This window comes from Phocoena sinus, chromosome 13 (genome assembly GCF_008692025.1).
Source record: "Phocoena sinus isolate mPhoSin1 chromosome 13, mPhoSin1.pri, whole genome shotgun sequence".
Classification (NCBI taxonomy): domain Eukaryota; kingdom Metazoa; phylum Chordata; class Mammalia; order Artiodactyla; family Phocoenidae; genus Phocoena; species Phocoena sinus.
In genome coordinates this window covers 60,490,724-60,509,577 of record NC_045775.1, presented here as the reverse complement: position 1 = coordinate 60,509,577, position 18,854 = coordinate 60,490,724, and the positions used below count along the sequence as shown (strand labels likewise).

Genomic DNA, 18,854 nt, shown 5'->3' with positions numbered 1-18,854 from the left:
TTGCCTACACGTGTGTACACATGTCCAGACGCTCAGGTCCCAACTCAGATTGGTTGAGTCAGAATGTGGGGGACTGGTACCCGAGCAGGTGGATTTTTTAAAACTCCCCAGGTGACTTCAGTGCGCAGCCGATTTGCGAGCCAGCGCTGTAATCCAGGCTTCACGGAAATCACCTGTGGGGCTTGTTGAACCGAGCGTCCCGGAGCGGTTTCCCCAGAGCAGGCGGCGCAGGTACGCAGGCGCGCAGGGGAATGGGGGCAGGTGGCCGGGCCGCCGCCGCCGCCCCCGACCCCGCGTGGCCCCAGGTGCCCGCGCGGGAAGGCCCGGCCTCCCGCCCCCGCGCGCCGCCATGGACGCCGCGCCGGCGCTCCTGAGGGCCCCACCGGCCGAGGTGCTGGACGACGTGCTGCGGGAGCAGTTCGGGCCGTTGCCCCAGTTGGCCGCCGTCTGCCGGCTCAAGCGGCTGCCGTCGGGCGGCTACTCGTCCACGGAGGACCTGCAGTTGGTGCTGGAGCGGCGGCGCGTGGCCAACGCCAAGGAGCGCGAGCGGGTGAGCGCCGGCCCCACGAGGTCCCTGCCCCGGGACCCGGCCGCCTTCCTCCCGGCTCCCCCCAAACCCACCACCCATTTCGGACACCTTCGGGGGCCCGGGGCGCCCACTCCCCGCTCGGGGGCCCGGGGCGACTTCGACCTCCCGAGGGCCGCTCGTGTTCGCCTCCACCCGCGCCGGGATGGCGCCTCACCTGCGACCCACCTGGACCGGTGCAGGAAGCGGGTCTGGGGAAGGCCGAGGGGGCCCCTTACCACTTCAGAAACGTCTCCTCCTGGCAGGCGCTTTGAACCCTCAGAGGCGGCAGTGCGCTTACGTCTCACTACCTCCTGCGCTGGGTGGGTGCTTGGGGTCCCCTTTTCCCAGCGCTCTGCCTCCAAACACAAATAGGGCGAGGCACAGGGAGCCTAATGGAAGTTACTTTTTTCCTTACTTTAAACAAAGAATTTAAACAAAGCCTGGGTGTGCACCCAGACTCCCACTCAACCCCCTGGCGGGGGACAGAAAGTGGATCTTTCCCACTCTGGCGGGTACGCGGTTAATCACCCGCGGGGATGGTCCCTCGGGCGGAGTTGGAGCGCCATCTATTGGTAGCTTTTAGTATTACTAACTAAACTCGGGCCCCAAACTTGTGAGATTCCGTCTCCTTTCCGCCCTTTGCAGTCTTTGGGTTGGGCTGCTGCAGAGGCTACCGAGAGAGGGAAGGGCGAACGCTGGAAGAGGGTGCACGCACATTCCGGCCTGGGACTTGAGGAGGAAGTTCTGCTGGGGACTGTTCCTGCACACTCCTGGGCCCTTTAGAAACGTAGCCCCAGTCAATCAACTCGGAGCTTTGTTTAGGTATGGGTGTGAGGAGAAAGGACCAAGCAGGTGTAGAAGACTTAAGGGAAAGTTGGGAGCCCTTTATGATAACCCTGTGATCTGATGTGTTGATGCGGCTCTCAAACGAGATTCTGATCCCATATTTTGCATTTTAAGTTGGGCTTTCCCCACCAGGAAGGAATTGCTTTCTGCAGAGAATGGCTCCTGGTGTTACCTACTATTTTAAAACTAATGACCTTAGTATTCTTTATAATGATGAAATTAGTACACCTGGAAGACAGAGAAATGACTAAATAGGGAACGGAAACACCCACAATGCAAATATAACTACCATGAACTATCATTCTTGTGTATATCCTCCTAGTCTTTTTTCTACTTATATATGTGCGTATTCATAATCTTACAAAATTGTTATGATTTGGTACATATCTTTGTATTTTTTTCACTTAACGTTATCAAAAGCATTTCCTCACATTCTAAGCAGAGCAGTTTTTGACTGCATAGTCCAACATATAAATGGACTGTTACTTATTCAGTCTCCTAGTGTTGGGCATATATGATTTTTTGCAGCTTTTTACTGGTACATAGATCTATGCCCATGTCTGATAATTGCTTTAGAGCAAGACAGTAGAAGTGGAATTACTGGGATATAAACAGTCTTGTGACTTTTGATACAAGTTGTCCAATTGCTTTCTAGAAAAGTTTATTAATTTTTATCCCCTTTTTCAGGCTATAGGACTGTTCCCTTTTTCCATCCCCAATGCTGGGTATGATAATCAAAACAAAAATGTTGCCAGCTTGGTACATGAAAAATGGTATCTAATTTCTGTTTTAATTTGTAGTTCTTTGATTATTAAAGTTTAATATTTTCATAAGTTTATTGAAACTTATGACCAATAAACTTAATGTATGAAATACATTATGACCAATAAACTTATGAAATACATTCACGGTATTCTGCTGTGAATGGGCTGACTATGTCCTTTGCCCACTTTGATGTGGGGTAGGAGGGAGCTCTCAATATAAGTGAGTGAGTATATTGGCTTCATGGTGTAGTGGGAACCGGTTCTTCGAGGGCCTGTGTCCTCCAGCGGCGGGTTGATCATCAGAATTCTAGGCCTTCAGAGCCAAGGAATTAGACCCTGGAGATGAAGGGAAAAAGGCTCTTCATTCTACTTTTCAAGTCTTGCCAACGTGCAGACTCTCTGGACTCTATATCATCAACTCCGCTGGGAAAGAGGTTGAAGAGTTGCTGGCACAGTACCTGAATAGACGAGTGTTTGTACAGTTTATTCATTATCGTTAGTACAACTTATTGAAGACTTTCTGTGTGTCAGGAGGAAGTGTTTGGTGTGTAATTATGTCACTTAATCACCACAAAAAAAGCTACACCACAGCAAGGGGAGTATTTTCCACTTTGCAGGTAAACAGACTAAGGCTTGGCGATATGAAGTATCCTACACAGTTTTGTAAAGCTAAATGTTAGAGTTGGGTTTTAAATCCTGATGTACTGACTCAGAGCTTTTAACCTCTACCCAGCCCGCCTCTACCTTGCAGTGGGGATGCTCTCAGAGGAAGAGAAGGAGGTCTGTGTGGACCTAGACACGCCTCCCAGTCCATCCATCCCTGCTGCCAGGTTCATGCCCCTCCCTCTCCCCTTGCCAGGAAGTGTACTGCCAGTGGAGCGATGGCTCTTCGGCACGTGCCTGCCTAGATTCCCTGCCCAGACAAGAGAGCTGTGGAAACGAGCCCTCACAACTGCCTTCCGTGGTTTGGGGGGATGCCTTACAAGTTAGCTTCCTGTGTGTCACTGTGCCTTTTTGCTTTCCAGATAAAAAATCTCAACCGTGGTTTTGCCAAACTGAAGGCGCTGGTGCCATTTCTTCCCCAAAGCAGGAAGCCTAGCAAAGTTGATATCCTCAAAGGTGCAACTGAATACATACAAGTTCTCAGTGATGTTTTGGAAGGAGCCAAAGACTCTGAGGTAAAGGTTTAAGAAGTTAGAACAACGATAGCCACCGTTTATTGAGCCCTGTCTAGGTGCCAGACAATTGATGTGTCCGTTCTAGTTAGTTTATACAGTCCTTTGACCTATTTGTGATCCTGGTTTTACTGAAGAAGATGCCAAAATGCAGGTAAAGTCCACACAGCTAAGAAATGTCAGAGCTGGTGTCTGAATCTAGGTCTGTGCAAGCTTTGGAGCCAAGTTCCTGACCATCTGTATCCCTACCTCCTGTTGCTGTCCAGGGCATCTAGCTCCAAACTGCTTAGCCTTTACTGGGACTTTGACACCAGGGGCATGAGAGGAGTTTCCTTAAACCCTCTCTATGGCAGTGCTTTCCTTCAGCAGGACGCACCTTAGGCAGGACACAGAAAGGAAGAGGGATGTCCCTTGGGAGAGGCCCTCCCTGAGGGGCAGCCCTGCCGGAGAGCTCATTGATTTCCTGGTGATGCTGATCTCATGGGGTTTTGTGACCATCCAGTGGGACGACACAAGTGAACCTGCTTTGTAAACTGTGAGGCACCATAATGTCGCCACCATTATTGGGGCACATAGCTCAGGGGTGTCCATTAGGCAGTGGAAGGTGTGGGCTGGTTTCATGGGCTCATTCTATGGAGAGGCAAATGCAGAAGGCTTGAAAATGGGTTAGTCGTCAGAGGAGGTAAACTATGAAGAGAGAAGAGGCCTTAGAAATGAGCGCTAAAGGAGGAGCCATCAGAGAGGGGCAGGTGGAGAAACAGGATGGGGTCCTACAATCTGGGAGGGGGCATCTTGGGAATCCGAGCATGGGAAGTCGTTTGAGAAGCTGCAGGCGGGGCCAGGAGTGGCTGGAAGTCACCTTGCTGTGCGTTGAGGGTATGTGGTTGGTAAATATCTGAAATCCAAGCAGAGGGAAGTGGCAGACTTCAAGTTCATTCAACTTGGAAGTCTGAGCCTGGAAAGAAGAATCAGAAGGATGGAAGAACAACAGTTGTTAGATCCGTGAAGGTCTTTTCTAATTAGCTAGGTGATCCTGTTTAGGGACAAAAGAGGACAGATAGTAGAGAGAAGAGAAACGTATTCGTTCTAGGAACTTAGGGCAGAAATAGCCAAGTGTATAATGGTACTTTTTAGTTTCTTCCTCTTGTTTGCTAGTCCTAATTACGTGACTACTGGGAGGACACGTTTTGCAGTGGTGGGAATGGATTGTCCTACTGGCCAAACTGGATGGCTGGGTTGTGGCATGGTCATAATACCTGGACAGGTGCAGGTGGCCTTAGTTTTTTCTTGCATGTGAATTGTCTAACAGAAGTGCTTTGTTTTGTGCCGCATTCATTATAAAATATAGAATCTGTCCCATGCTATAGTCTTTTTAATGCAGTTGCCAATCACACAACATTTTAAGGTTATAGTAGAACAAAATACAGTCTGTTGAGCAATGATTTTCTTTCCATAATAACTTAAGCATTGCCCTCATTACTTAAATACCATTTTGTACCTTAGAACTTTGAAATATATTGATTTAAATCTTTAAAATCTGTCATACTGTTTGACAACTAAATATGGTTTCTAGAAACAAGACCCAGGTCATCAGAACTGTAGCAACAGTACTTCTGAACCACACATGTCCTTGGCTAGAGAGCTATCGAGAAATATACCACACGCCGGTTGTGCTGTGGGCTTGAAGAATGAGGAGGAAGGGTCCTGGGCAGATGGCGGCAATGGTGAGTCGGCACACACACTTGTCGCCAGGGGGCGATGTCTACAATGGGAGTTATCTCTCCAGCCAGGAGTCTGGAGAAGTGTTTTCTTCTTAGTCATGTTGATGTCCAAAAACTCATCATGCATCCCTTGGGCATGAGGTATTTTCCATGTTAAAACATGATTGAAACAAGATCATTGTGTGAAAGCACCTAAGTGGGGAGGTGAGTTTGCTCGTTTGAAAGGGCTGCTATTATGTTCCCAAGTTAATTGGAGAGCTGCTCAAGGGGAAGGCAACTCCTCCAAAATCACCCAATAGGGACCTAAGCTTACATTTGTACGACCCTAATTAATACATCAAAAGGTTTTCCGGATTCTGACGTCTCCAGAAAAAGAAATAAGTAGCTTGCCCTCCATAAAGCTGCATGGTGATCCCATTGTACACACACGCGCACTCACACACATGTGCACTCACACATGCGCATTTGTTTTTAAGTCGGCCTTGTTGGAAGACAGAGTTTTCTAAGTAATAACAAAGGGGTTTACTGTAACATTATCACTTATTACCTGGCCAAACTAAGGAAGCCATTGCGTGGGGCAGCCTGCTTCTCCAAGTCTAGAAAGTGGACGCCTTGCTCTTGCTGTGTCTCAGTGTTACACAAGCAAGACCCCTTGTTCCATCCTCCAACACGATTGCTGCCGAAACAAGAAAGGCTTGCAGGAGTCTGGAACTAAGCAAGTTGCTCAGCGTGGTATAAGGAACAGTGGGGGCCGTGGAGTAACAAATGATGGGGGGTGGTGGGAGGTGGTTTAGAAGAGCAGATGAGTGCAGGCTCTGGAGGCAGAATGCTGACGTTCAAACCCTGGTTTTACCACTTGTTTGCGGTGTGACCTGGAGTGAGCTACTAAAATTTTCCAACCATTGGTTTCCCCATCTGTAGAATGGGAATGATAATTGTACCTACATAAGGTAACTGTGAGGTTCAAATGACATCATGTCAGCAGAGTGTCTAGCACAGTACCTGGCATGTCAGTGTTCACTTGGACTTTATTAAGTCTGCTTGCCACGCCACGAGCAATCAGTATTATTTTTTAACATCTTTATTGGAGTATAATTGCTTTACAATTGTGTGTTAGTTTCTGCTTTATAGCAAAGTGAACCAGCTCTACATATATCCCCATATCTCTTCCCTCTTGTGTCTCCCTCCCTCCCACCCTCCCTAGCCCACCCCTCTAGGTGGTCACAAAGCACCGAGCTGATCTCCCTGTGCTATGCGGCTGCTTCCCACTAGCTATCAGTTTTACGTTTGGTAGTGTATATATGTCCATGCCACTCTCTCGCTTTGTCCCAGCTTACCCTCCCCCCTCCCCATATCCTCAAGTCCATTCTCTAGGAGGTCTGCGTCTTTATTCCCGTCCTGTCCCTAGGTTCTTCATGACCTTTTTTTTTTTTAGACACCATATATATGTGTTAGCATACGGTACTTGTTTTTCTCTTTCCGAAGCAGTCAGTATTGATCGGTGAGCAGTCAACAACGGGCCCCAGGCATTGTCATTCTGTTTGCAACAAGTGGTCTGGGTTTTCTCACTTGGCTCTTACCAGTGCTCCGCTGTGGTTTGAGGTCTTACAGGCTCTCTGCTGACTGGCTGGCCTCGTTTCTGATTTGATTACTGTTTTCTAAGGATCCCACTTGTGCACATGCTCAGTCTAGATTTTCCAGTTCTGGCCACTTGAGATTTAAAACTTCCCTCTCCAGTCAACTCTTAGGATACAGAATTCCTATTCTATTACGTGAGCTGACAGGGAATGACTGAGAACAAAGAGTGAAACTGAAAAGGAGAAGAGTGAACTGAACCTTGAACCTGACTGTCTAAGTTAGTAATGGTCATGCTTCCCCAAATGTGGTTTTAGTGCGTTAGATATTAAGGCAAGAATCTTGCTTGCACTTAATCCTCACTGGTCCCTATCAGGTAGGCATCACCATGTCATTCTCACAGTGACGTGCCTGACTAGTCCTTCCAGCCAGTCCCCTTGGGCCTGGTACAGAGCAGGCCCATGCCAGCATCAAGGATGTACAACGGAAGTCCTGCTTTTCCAAGGATAATGGATCATTGAATTTGCCAACTTATGGTAAATTGATTTAAAGTGGGGACTATCATTTTCTAGTAGGAAACAGGAAAGTTCTGGCCGGAAATGTTTTAAAAAGGGAACACAGCACTCAATTTTTAGTCTTTTAGCTAACCACATCTAAGGTGTTAATTGGAAGGTGTGCTAATCTTAGAATGAACAGAGAATCACATAGTTGAGATTTTTTAATGTATGTGTATAACTTCTGTCAAGTGTGACTTCCAAGGCCTGAATGTAAAGAGTGCCAGTTTTTGCAGAAGGATTTTAGGATTTCATCAGTTTTGTCAGGGGTTTCTCAGTCTTTGACATTCAGATCATTCATTTAAAAAATTAAAAACATTTATCCTGAAAAAAATCAACTTAAGAAAAGTTGCACGTATAGTACAAAGAACTTTTTCCCTGATCCATTTGAGAGTAATTTGCCAACCTGATGGCCATCGCCCCTAATGACGTCAGCATGCATTTCCTTCAAATGGGAAATGGGGACGTTCATCTGTATGACCCCCAGTGCAGCCACTAAATCAGGAGATTATGTGGCATTACAGTCATGTAATCCTCAGGCCCCATTCAAGTAGCACCAACAGTCTTGAAATGTGCTTTCTAGCAAAAGGACCCAGTTAAGAATCATGCATTGCGTTTAGTTGTCCCTTGCCTTTTGCCTCCTTTTACCTGGAAAAATTCCTTGGTCTTTAGGTAATTTTTATGACCTGGACACATCTGAAGATTACAGGCCAGTCGTTTTGTCTCTTTCCTCCTGATTAGATTCAGATATGCCTCTTTGGCAGCAATATGGAAGTGCTGTGGTTTTCTACTCATTGCACCCTATCAGAGAGGGGCAGATTTTGATTTGTCCCATTACTAAGGACATTCACTTTGATCAGGTGCTTAACGTAGTGACTTCCAGGCCTTTCCACTTTAAAGTTAGCCCTTTTCTTTTGTAATTAATCTGTATTTTGTGCGAAGGTGCTTTGAAATTATCTAGATATCTCATTATTCATCAAACATTCTATTTTTTTTCTTAAAGTGATATCTATTGTTTTATTTTTAAAATATTTATTTATTTATTTATTTGGCCGGGCCTGGTCTTAGTTGCGGCATGGGGGATCTTTTAGTTGCGCCATGTGGGATCTAGTTCCCTGAACAGGGATTGAACCCAGGTCCCCTGCATTGGGAGTGCCGAGTCTTAGCCACTGGACCACCAGGGAAGCCCCATCAAACATTCTATTAAACTTTTTATTTTGCGACAGAGACGTCCCCTATTGCCTTTAACTCAGTTTCCCCCCATGGCTGCATCTTATGTAACTGTAGTACAATATCAAAACCAGAAAGTCGATATTGGTATTATGTGTGTATAGTTCCATGTCATTTTTATTTTATTTTATTTTTTTTGCGGTACGCGGGCCTCTCACTGTTGTGGCCTGTCCCGTTGCGGAGCACAGGCTCCGGACGCGCAGGCTCAGCGGCCATGGCTCACGGGCCCAGCCGCTCCGCGGCATGTAGGATCTTCCCGGACCGGGGCACGAACCCGCGTCCCCCGTATCGGCAGGCGGACTCTCAACCACTGCGCCACCAGGGAAGCCCTCCATGTCATTTTATCGCATGTGTAGTTTTGTGGAACCATCACCATAAAACTGTCCCACATGCTACCCTTTATAGTCACACCCACCCACTGCCCCTACTCCTCCACTCTCCCTAACCCCTGCAACCACTAATCTGGTCTCCATCTCTCTAATTTATCGTTTTGAGAATTTTGTATAAGTGGAAACATACAGTGCATAACCTTTAGAGACTGGCCTTTTTAAACTCATTTTTCACAATGTGCTTTAAATCATCCAAGTTATTGTATCAGTAGTCTGTTCTGCCTTTTTATTGGTGAGTATTACTTCATGGGATGGATGTGCCACAGTTTAATTATTATTGTAGAACATTTTGGTTGTTTCTATATTCAGTTTTTAATACTATAGACACGTGGTTTTTCATTCAGTGGATTATTACATCATCATATAATATCATGACTTATTTTGTTACTCAAACTGTCCTCATTGTGGCCAGTGACAGCCCTTGTAAGTGGGCTGCCTTTCCGCTTGAATGTCACCATCATTCTTTGATCACTTCCTTTCTGGCAGAATATGGTCCAAGCTTGAGCATCTTGTACTTTTCCAGCCTTGGAATCACTTTCCTCAAGGACATCCAGTGGGTAACTCACCTCCCATCTCCATACCATCTCCTCCCTGCATGGCTGTTCTCCTTGCCCCTCTTGGGCTTTAGTACCTGTAGTTGGTTTGTTAGAGCTGCCGTAACAAAGTACACAGACTGAGTGGCTTAAACAGCAGGAATTTATTTCTCACAGTTCTGGAGGCTGGAAGTCTAACATCAAGGTGTTGGCAAGTTTGGTTTCTTCTGAGGCCTCTCTCCTTGGCTTGCAGATGGCCTTTCCTGGGTGTGTGCTTGCCCTGGTGTCTCTCCTCTATGTGTCCAAATTTCCTCCTCTTATAAGGACACCAGTCAGATTGGATTAGGGCCCACCCTAATGGCCTCATTTTAACTTAATCACCTCTTTAAGGGTCCTAACTCCAAATACAGTCACAGGTACTGGGGGTTAGGACTTCCATTGTATTTTGGGGACCACAGTTCAGCCCATAACAACACCCATGACAGGCTGCCCCTCCATGATAACCCTCTCTAGGATGGATCAAGATAAAGGGGCCAAGGAAACAAAGCTCAGACTGGTCTCTATTTGCCAAACAATTGTCATAAGGGGTCATTCCCATTTATTTGAAGGGCAACTACATAGGGTTTCAGGGTCTGCCCAGATACCCTAACTGGAGACCTGGGGACAGCCGATGTGGCTCATTGGACTGAAATGCTCATATACAGAGGGGCTCAGGATTTGGGAGGCAGGTCCCCTCCAGCTTCAGTTTGCAGGAATGGCACCCTTCTTCCTGCTCTTGGAGAGGATCTCTGAGGAGTGGAATCTGGTGCTGGTAGAGATGGGCATTTGGAGGGACTTGGGGGTGTGGTCAGAAAAGGCTGTGTAATATCAACAACATTCCTGAGAGGCAAAATCCCCAGTGAAGCACATAAGAATCTGCTGATGGCAGGACGGGAGATGAACTGCTCGGGCCAGAGCGGGTTCACTTGGGGACCGAATCAGCAAATAAGTGTGTGCGTGGATGGAGAGGACGTGGGCCAGCCATGCATCTGGCCTCGGTAGGGATAGGGATTAATGTCAAGGTCCAGGGAGGCTTGTTTAAAATTGGACTTTCAAGGTGTAGGATTTTGTTCTTTGGGGATTAGACATTACTGGGTGGCAGGATGTTCACTAACCCACCATTGTTTATTCCTTCTGTTTGTCACCCGTGGCTATGGCTTGGGCATTTCACATCATGCAAGGCTCTGAATTTTGCTCAGAGTTGCCTGTCCTCCTGTAGAGACTGTGTCCCTGGACACAGACCACCCTCAGTGTTGAAGTGAGATGCCAGTTGTGCTGGGGCCAGAGAAGCTCTGGAGAGCGTTATATGCATGAACGTAAGTGCCTATTACGGGACCTGGATGTGTCGCCATTATACACTTCTAAATTTTGGCCTGTCATAGGAGCGTTCCTTGGAAAGAGTTTCTGAGAGAAGGAAGCCTCGTGGGTGGTAGATTTCCTCGACCCCTCCTCTTCAGGCTGTGGTCATCTGTGTGTGAAATTAACCACTGGGGACATTTCTTCTAATAGCAATTTAAGCTCTGAAATGAGATGGTCTGGCTAGTTGGGATGAATTTATTAGCATCCTGAGAAAGCCCTGAAACACCTACGTTCTGTCTTCCATCTCACGTTTCCTCCAGGTAGCGGTTATGTGTGATAGCAAAAATTCCACCATAGTAGAGCATGTGTGTGTGTGTGTGTGTGTGTGTGTGTGTGTGTGTGTGGCGGGACAGGGGGTAGGTCTAGGCTTATCCTTGGGAATCACTTTTATCTGCCCCAGTATTTACTTGTGGCCTAGTGGGCATATTCTGATGAGTTTAGCCAGCAGAGTGTTTTAAAAAATTGAACTTCCCTTTTGATGGGGTAGGTGCTCTTTGGTTTGTCAGTCCCCACCCCCTCTTGCTGCATCTCCAGTGTAGGCATTTAATTTTGCCGTGCTGGACCAAGGGCACTGGGCACAGAGGAAAGGCTGCACGAGTGGTTGCATTTGGCTCTGGGACGTTATTGTTTTCTAAACTTCGGGGGTTTAGGGGTCGGTGCTCTGATGATATGAATGCTGGTCATTCTGTCTGGAACTTTGGGAAGGTGAGACGTGGTGCATGCAGGACAGGATCCATCTAACTTTGGAGTAATGCCACCTCTGGTGGAGTGTTCCCCAGGCTACAGCTACTTAGGAAGAGATCCAACCAGCACCCAAGGAAGACCCTTAAGGCCCAATCTGATCAAGTAAGAAGAAAAGGTTACAGGGAAGACAAATCCTTATTTCTTTGTGAAAATAAGAGAGGGAGATTTCTTTTGTCGTAACTCAGATTTTTCTACGGGGACAAAAGATTGAGTCAGTCATGGAAGTGGGTTTTGCCTGTGCGTGTGCATGTGACTGTGTGTGTGGCGTGAAGCTTGGTGTGCTTGAGGAGATCTCTATGTGGTGTGCGCCCCTGGGTCTGTCAGTGAGCTGAGAATCATTTGAGAAAGCCATTTGTCTGACACATAATGGGTCTGGTGATTAAATAAACTGGAGTTAGTTCTCATCTATTCTTGTGGACTTTTGGAGGGATTATTTATATGAGTTTTGTGAAAGATTGATCTCATTGGTCCCACATGAACAAGGAAGAGAATGGCAAGAATTGGATGGAAGGATCTCTCAAAGACCCTTCTCTGAGAGGGTCCTTAGAGGCAGGACTTCTCTGATGTGCTGTGGGACCTCCCTGGAGACAGACAGCTCCTTTGGGTCAGCAGAAAACCACCAAATGCTCGGACCACATAAACCCGCCCCTGAGGGAGGTCAGTGTATCCTCCCACCTGCCACCTTCTCCCCTGTTCTAATTCCGGGGCTATTCAGAGCAGATCAGGGGTAAAATGTACGCCAAAGACACAGTATTAAAGGTAGATCTTTTAGTGGGAGCGTAAAGGGATTAGAAACACGACTCAATTATTTTTCAGAACTCTTCCGGTCCTCTTTGGATCGCTCTCTTCCTTTTTGGAAGGTTTTTCCCTCCAGGAGTCGTCCTTCCAGTACCTCTGGTGTAGAAGACAGGCCTGGGACACCTGCCTCATTGGGGTTGCTCTGAGGTGAGAGGCACCGAGGGGCAGAGTCCCCCTGCATCATGCTATTTGGGCCAGGTCCCCAGGAGAGGAGACAGACCACATGGGACTTTGTGGCCAAAGCCCTGCTCAGAATGAGCTTCATTTGCTGTAAGATTATCTGTATGGCTTTCCCTCCAGACAGGAGGCAGTGAGGCTGCAGCCACAAGGCTGGATTCTGATCTCTGGGTCCTGGCTGGACTTTCACACACTGAAGCAGTATTAACAATGAGAGCACAGTTTAGATGGGAAGAAATGCCACTTTACTTGCTACACTGTTCTCCACTTGTTCTTGAGAACCCCTTATGACGCGGATGGTGGGAGAACTCTTTATCTTGCCCCGTTAAGGCCTGTCTTCTTTGAGTAAAGCCAAGTCAGTTCAGCGTTCAGAATATTCCGTGTGGCGGCTCCTTTGCCTCCTAAGTGATCTCCCTCCTCCCTCTGCCCCTCCTCTGGTACCGTGAGGAGTGTGTACACTCCAGAGGCTGTGGTGGGAGCCTCGTGTGTTGCCCCACCTCTGGCCCAGCTAGTTCTCTGGCCCCTTATCTTAGGTGTGGTTGAGCTGACATCCACTGTGGGTGTCCATGGCCCCCCTGTGGCTTCTCTTGTCTAAGCCACGCCATTCAGAACGCAGGCCTCTTCTCGTATCCCCAGCCTTCCCGCCCCAGATGGGCTGTACGGCTGCCCTCAGGCCCATGTTCCTAAAGATGTCCCTCAGCCAGTGCTCACCAGCTCCTCTGAGAGACTATATCCTGAGAAGTGGGTACTGATCCTTGCTTTCCTCAGATTCTACTTTGCCTTTCTTGGGTTCTGTTACCTTTGGAACTCTCCCCCGTCCCCTGGTCAAGGCCGGGATGGCACAGTACAGGACCCTTCCCAGGGGTCAGGCAGCTTCTACACACTGGTCCATCCTCCCTGAGGAACCACCTCCCGCTGTTTCAATCTCATCTCCGTCTCGGTTGTGGTAGGCTTTCTGCTGTCATATCTTGCCTCCTCCCTGCTCATGTGAGCACCCCATGAGCAGCCATCTGAGCTCTGCCCACCAGAGCTCTCCCTTTCAACAAAGTTGGCCTCTTTCAAATGAGAGTCTTGTTTTTCAGACTGTTGTTAGCTTGGAAATGAACTCTGAGGACTTCTGGTCGGTATCTATCCATCCCTTCCCGCCCCGTCACTCCACCCCCCAGCCTTGGACTCAGTGGGTGGAGGGAAGGGTACACTGGATAGTATGTCAGATTATCCAGCTACACAACCAACAGCAGGAGTTACACCCACCTTACTAAAGTTGCTGAACTGCAGGCTGGGTGTCTATTCCTCAGACGCCCTTCTTCTTGGACCTTCAACTCCTTGACTTAGATGAGGCCAACATTCTTAAGTGAACTGTGAGAATAAGACAACATCAATAAACTTCAAGTTTTTGTATTCCGATACTTAAATACTACAATCCTGGAATTTCCCAGCTAACTTAAAAAAAAAAAGAAACTAAGACAACAATCTGTAATACACTGGACTGTAGGCTGATAAGATGAAATTATCCTTTAACCTTCTAGGTAAACACAGCAATACATGAATTGTCTTCTAGGTTTAGAACATTCTGGTTGTGTAAAAAGTTTAAAAATTTTAAATAAAACTTCTAAAGCTAAATTTGAACTCAAAAAAAGGAAATTTGATGACATGTATTGTGGAAAGACTTGTTCAAGATCAGAAAAAATAGATATTGATACTTACTTTGTGCCAGGCACTATTCCTGGCAGTTTACACGTAATAACCTATTTAATTTTCATAACTGTCCTGTGACGTACTAACAGTTTATGCCCATTTTACATGTCAGGAAACTAAGGAATGAAGTTAAGTAACTGGCCCGACATCCAGCGCGTGGACGAAGGTTGGGCCTGGGAGATGTGGGGAAATAGTGTTAAACCTTTTAATGGTCTTTCATTCTAACAGAGCTACCCTTGAAATGCAAATGAGTGGACTAGGCAGTAAATAAATGTTTTTTAACGCTAAATTAAAGCATTTGCTTGCAGTATTTCATATTAATATACATCCGGGTTTCCATTTCTGAAGTGCCTGACCATGATTTGAGTGACTTTATTTTTTTAGCTTATGGATTTAAGTTGAGATTTCAGAAAATTGAGAAGCCCAGGGTGATCTTACCATCTTAAAAAGCCACAGATGGAAATCTACTACTATGCTGGCAAAATTTTTTCCTACAACTGAATTAAGAAATTATCATAAGGTGTATAACATTGTATGTTGTTTTCTTATTCTATCATTGGCATGGTTGGAGGTTATTATTTAGTCTTTATAACAAGTTTTTTTTTTTTTTTTTTATAACAAGTTTTAATGGTTCATTAAATGGGACAATTTTCTAATTGTTGGACATTTGTTTTCAGTTTTTTGTTCTCAACCTGATGTGTTTAGCTCTTTTTTGTATTTCATTTTGTTTTTAGGATAGATTCCCAGAAGTAGAACTGAGTCACAGGTAGGTACAATCTGTGACTTGGTGCCAATTTTTTTTTTTTTTACATAAATTTATTTACTTATTTATTTATTTTTGGCTGCACTGGGTCTTCGTTGCTGTGCGCAGGCTTTCTCTAGTTGCAGCGAGCAGGGGCTACTCTTCGTTGCGGTGCACAGGATTCTCATCGCGGTGGCTTCTCTTGTTGCGGAACATAGGCTGTAGGCGTGCGGTCTTCAGTAGTTGTGGCTCACAGGCTCTAGAGCGCAGCCTCAGTAGTTGTGGCACGTGGGCTCAGTAGCTGTGGCTTGCGGGCTCTAGAGCACAGGCTCAGTAGTTTTGGCGCACAGGCTTAGTTGCTCCACAGCATGTGGGATCTTCCCGAACCAAGTCTCGAACCCGTTGTCCCCTGCGTTGGCAGGTGGATTCTTAATCACTGCGCCACCAGGGAAGTCCCACTTGGTGCCAGTTTATAATACTACCAGCTATGTAAGAGTGCCAAGCCCTTCATATCCTTGCCAACGATGAGATCTATTAAAATGATAGAATTGTAATGGGCAAAAAATGGTATCTTTAAATTTAAACATCTTTGATTACTAACTAAGTTTTTGTTTGTTTTTTAAACTGTCTGTTAGCCATTTACAATGGGCTCTCTTCTGTTTCAGGTTCCCTCGAGTATGAAAAGTGAAAAGGCTGGCCCAGGGCTATCTTCTACAGACAAATAAATGCAGTCTTGAAAGTTTTAGAGTCTCTTTAAAAAAAAAATTGTCATAATTCAAAGTTTAACAATTACCCTTTAAATGGCCTTGCCTGTCACAAATTTACTTGACTCTACTCTCTCAATTTCATGCACCCAGCTAGGACCATATGGCACCTTCGTGCAAGCTCAAGCAGCTTGAACACAGACAGTCATGGTCATAATGACTGCTCACAAAGACCTAGCACTTAATAAATGGGCCTCTTCTCCATACTTTACATATGTTAATTTGTTCTCATAACAGTCCTGCAAGATAGGCACAACGATCCTTGCTTTACAGATGGAGAAACTGAGGCATAGAAAGTGTGTAGTACACTTAGGCTGCCATAACCTAGACCACAGACTTGGTGGCTTAACAGAAACTTCTCACAGTTCTGGAAGCTGGGAAGTCCAAGATCAAGGTCTGAAGGGTTTAGTTTGCTTTTCCTGGCTTGCCGACAGCTGCCTTCTCTCTGTGTCCTCACATGGTGGAGAGAGGGAGCAAACTCTGGTCTCTCTTCCTCTTCTTATAAGAACACCAATCCTATTGGATTAAGGCCCCACCCTTATGACTTCGTTTAACCTTAATGACCTCCTAAAAGCCCTATCGTTGAATACAGTCACAGTGAGGGCTTCAGTGCCTGAATTTTGGGGGAACACAGTTCAGTCCATAGCATTCCACCCCTTACTCCCCAAGTTCATGCCCTTATCACATGCAAAATACATTCATTCCATTCAAACAGCCCCAAAAGTCTTACCTCATTCCAGCATCAACTCTAAAGTCCAAAGGCTCATCTAAATATCATCTAAATCACTTTTGGGTAATACTCGAGGTATGATTCATCCTGAGGCAAGATTCCTCTCCAGCTGTGAACCTGTGAAACCAGACAAGTTATGTGCTTCCAAACTATAGTGGTGAACAGGCACAGGATAGACATTCCCATTCCAAAAGGGAGAAATTGGAAGAAAGTGGTGATGGGTCCCAAGCAAGCCCTGAACTTAGCAAAGCAAATTCCATTATATTTTAAGGTTTCAGAATAATCCTATTTGGCTCAGCATCCCACCTTCCAGGTCCACTGGGATGGCAGCATAACCCCACACAGCTCTCTGCAGTGGCCCTGCCCTTGAAACTAACAGGAAACAGACTTGCCCAGGGGGCCTGCGGTCAGAGTGGCAGCCCAGATGAATCTCTGAATCGCCTATGGATCGTTCTTCCCTTTCCTTGAAGAACAGTGCATGTTTGCCACTGAATAGCTCTGTGCTCTTGTCCTGACAACCTTCCTTCATTCTGTCCTGCTTTAGTTCAAATTGGCAGTGTCTTTGCTGCTCTTAATGCCATCTCTCTTCCTGGCCTCTGTTGAGATAGCTGATTAAGTCTATGAGTTGCACCCATGATCTCTTTATCAAACGGTTGTTCAGCCACACCCTTAGTGCTCTCTTCAGAGCAAGCTTTCTCACCTTTTGCAATATAGATAGGCTGAGAATTTTCTAAATTTCTAAGTTCTGGTTCCTTTTTGTTTAACAATTCTTCCTTTAATTTATCTCTCACCTCTTGCATTTTGCTGTAAGCAGTAAGGAGGACCCAGGATGCACCTTCAATATTTTGCCTAAAAGCCTCCTCTGCTAAATATCCAAGGTCATTACTTTCAAGTTTTACCTTTGACAAAACACTAATACACAATTTAGCCAAGTTCTTTGCCACTTTATAACAAGGATTGCCTTGCCTCTGGAGTCTGGGGCCTCTCCACACCAATCGTGTGTATTGCCTCCCTGCCCTGTGTGGTTCTTCCCTCATGTGGGTGGGGTTACCGTTGCTGGTGGCCTCATTTTAATCAGTGATAATGAAACTGAGCAGAACCCTGTGGGGCTCCTGGGCACGGAAGCCTTTCCGTGGTCCCCGTTTCTTGTAGGGAACAGACTCCAGCCTCCAGGACCTTCCCTGAGATCCAAAGGGCAGACTCGAACAGTTGGTCATCCAGGAAGGGAGGGGATGAAGAGACAGGGGAGGAGCAGCTAAGAAACAATAGTGCAGCCTTGGGGCAGGGTCCTGGTTCCACCTCAAGGGATACACATAACAATATCTTTAAACTCTTTATAGAATTAAAACCCAACAAATGGAAGATGTCAGCATTCTTCATACCAGAGAAGACCACCTGAGGCCAGATCAAAGGAACCAGAGAAGCTCATCAAGAAGATGACCTGAGACCAGATTAGAGGAGTGCAGGCCCTGCACACACCCTAGTCTTGTCAGCAACCCCACCCTTGAACTATTGCTATAAAACTCCTCACTAAATCCTCCTGGGGTGGGACACATAGTTTTGGAGGGGCACGAGTCCACTGTGTCCCCCTTTGCCTGGCAAAGCAATAAAGCTATTATTTTCTACTTCATGCAAAACTCCGCCACTGAGATTTGACTCAGCACCAGTGCACAGAGGCTGAGCTTTTGGCATCAATAATAAGACTGTAAGTACTTTCACTTGTTGTCCCATTCGGTCTCCATGACAACCCTGGGTGGTAGGAGAATATTCATTTTCTAGGGCTGCCATAACAAAATACCACAGACTGGGGGGCTAGAACCACAGAAATTTATCTGAGATCAAGAGATGGAGGTCAGCAGGATTGTTTTCTTGATGCCTCTCTCCTTGCTGTAGATGGCTGTCTTCTCCCTGTGTCAGTCTGTATCCACATTTCCTCTTCCTAAAAAGGCAGCATCCTATTGGATTAGGACTCTCATGACCTAGTTTTTAATCTCTTAATGTCTTATTAATTTACCTCACTGTCTCTCTGAAGACCCTAACTCCAAATACAGTCAGTCATATTCTGAGGTACTAGGGGTTAGGATTTCAACATAGGAATGTGGGTTGGGGGGATCAAGTCAGCCCATAACAGAGAGCAAGCGCTGTTACCCTCACTTACAGCTGGACCCGGGCGTGAGAGTTCTTTACTGAGGCCACACAGTCCATGGGACCAAGACTGGAGCCCCAGGCCCTGGACCCAAGTTTCATTCTCTTTCCACGGCAGGCCTCAGCCATGGGTTGGCTGACCTTTTACTTGTTGGGAGAGTGGTGTCTTCAGGAGATCTAGACTTAGAATTTACCCTTGGTCTTGCTTTGAAAGCCCTGTCTTCCCTGCTCTCTCCTGTCTTATGTTTGCTTTCCATAATGAGGCCATAATTTGCGGTTTAGCTGGGAGGCAATTCCAGGAAA

The 18,854-nt window shown here is 46.4% G+C and overlaps 1 protein-coding gene across 4 annotated transcripts; it reads left to right on the top strand.

Annotated features, from left to right (window-relative positions):
* Positions 1–257: 257 nt before the first annotated feature.
* On the top strand, positions 258–15,655 carry FIGLA (folliculogenesis specific bHLH transcription factor). 4 transcript variants are annotated; one of them, XM_032653206.1, is made up of 5 exons: positions 258–550; positions 3,204–3,356; positions 4,927–5,077; positions 14,905–14,936; positions 15,578–15,655. In XM_032653206.1, exons 1-4 carry the CDS (start codon positions 350–352, stop codon positions 14,907–14,909), a joined length of 510 nt encoding a protein of 169 aa, XP_032509097.1. In that variant the 5' UTR covers positions 258–349; the 3' UTR covers positions 14,910–14,936; positions 15,578–15,655. The 4 variants fall into 4 exon arrangements, with proteins under 4 accessions (XP_032509097.1, XP_032509096.1, XP_032509095.1 ...); XM_032653205.1 differs by lacking the exon at positions 14,905–14,936 and having other exon boundaries at positions 15,578–15,654; XM_032653204.1 differs by lacking the exon at positions 15,578–15,655 and having other exon boundaries at positions 4,927–5,155; positions 14,910–14,923.
* Positions 15,656–18,854: the final 3,199 nt, after the last annotated feature.

Bases quoted from the DNA above. Each gene is read 5' to 3' on its own strand.
- FIGLA (XM_032653203.1), top strand. From the start codon at position 350: ATGGACGCCGCGCCGGCGCTCCTGAGGGCCCCACCGGCCGAGGTGCTG. The intron at 551-3,203 runs GTGAGCGCCGGC...TTTGCTTTCCAG, and splicing joins ACGCCAAGGAGCGCGAGCGG to ATAAAAAATCTCAACCGTGG. The intron at 3,357-4,926 runs GTAAAGGTTTAA...TATGGTTTCTAG, and splicing joins AAGGAGCCAAAGACTCTGAG to AAACAAGACCCAGGTCATCA.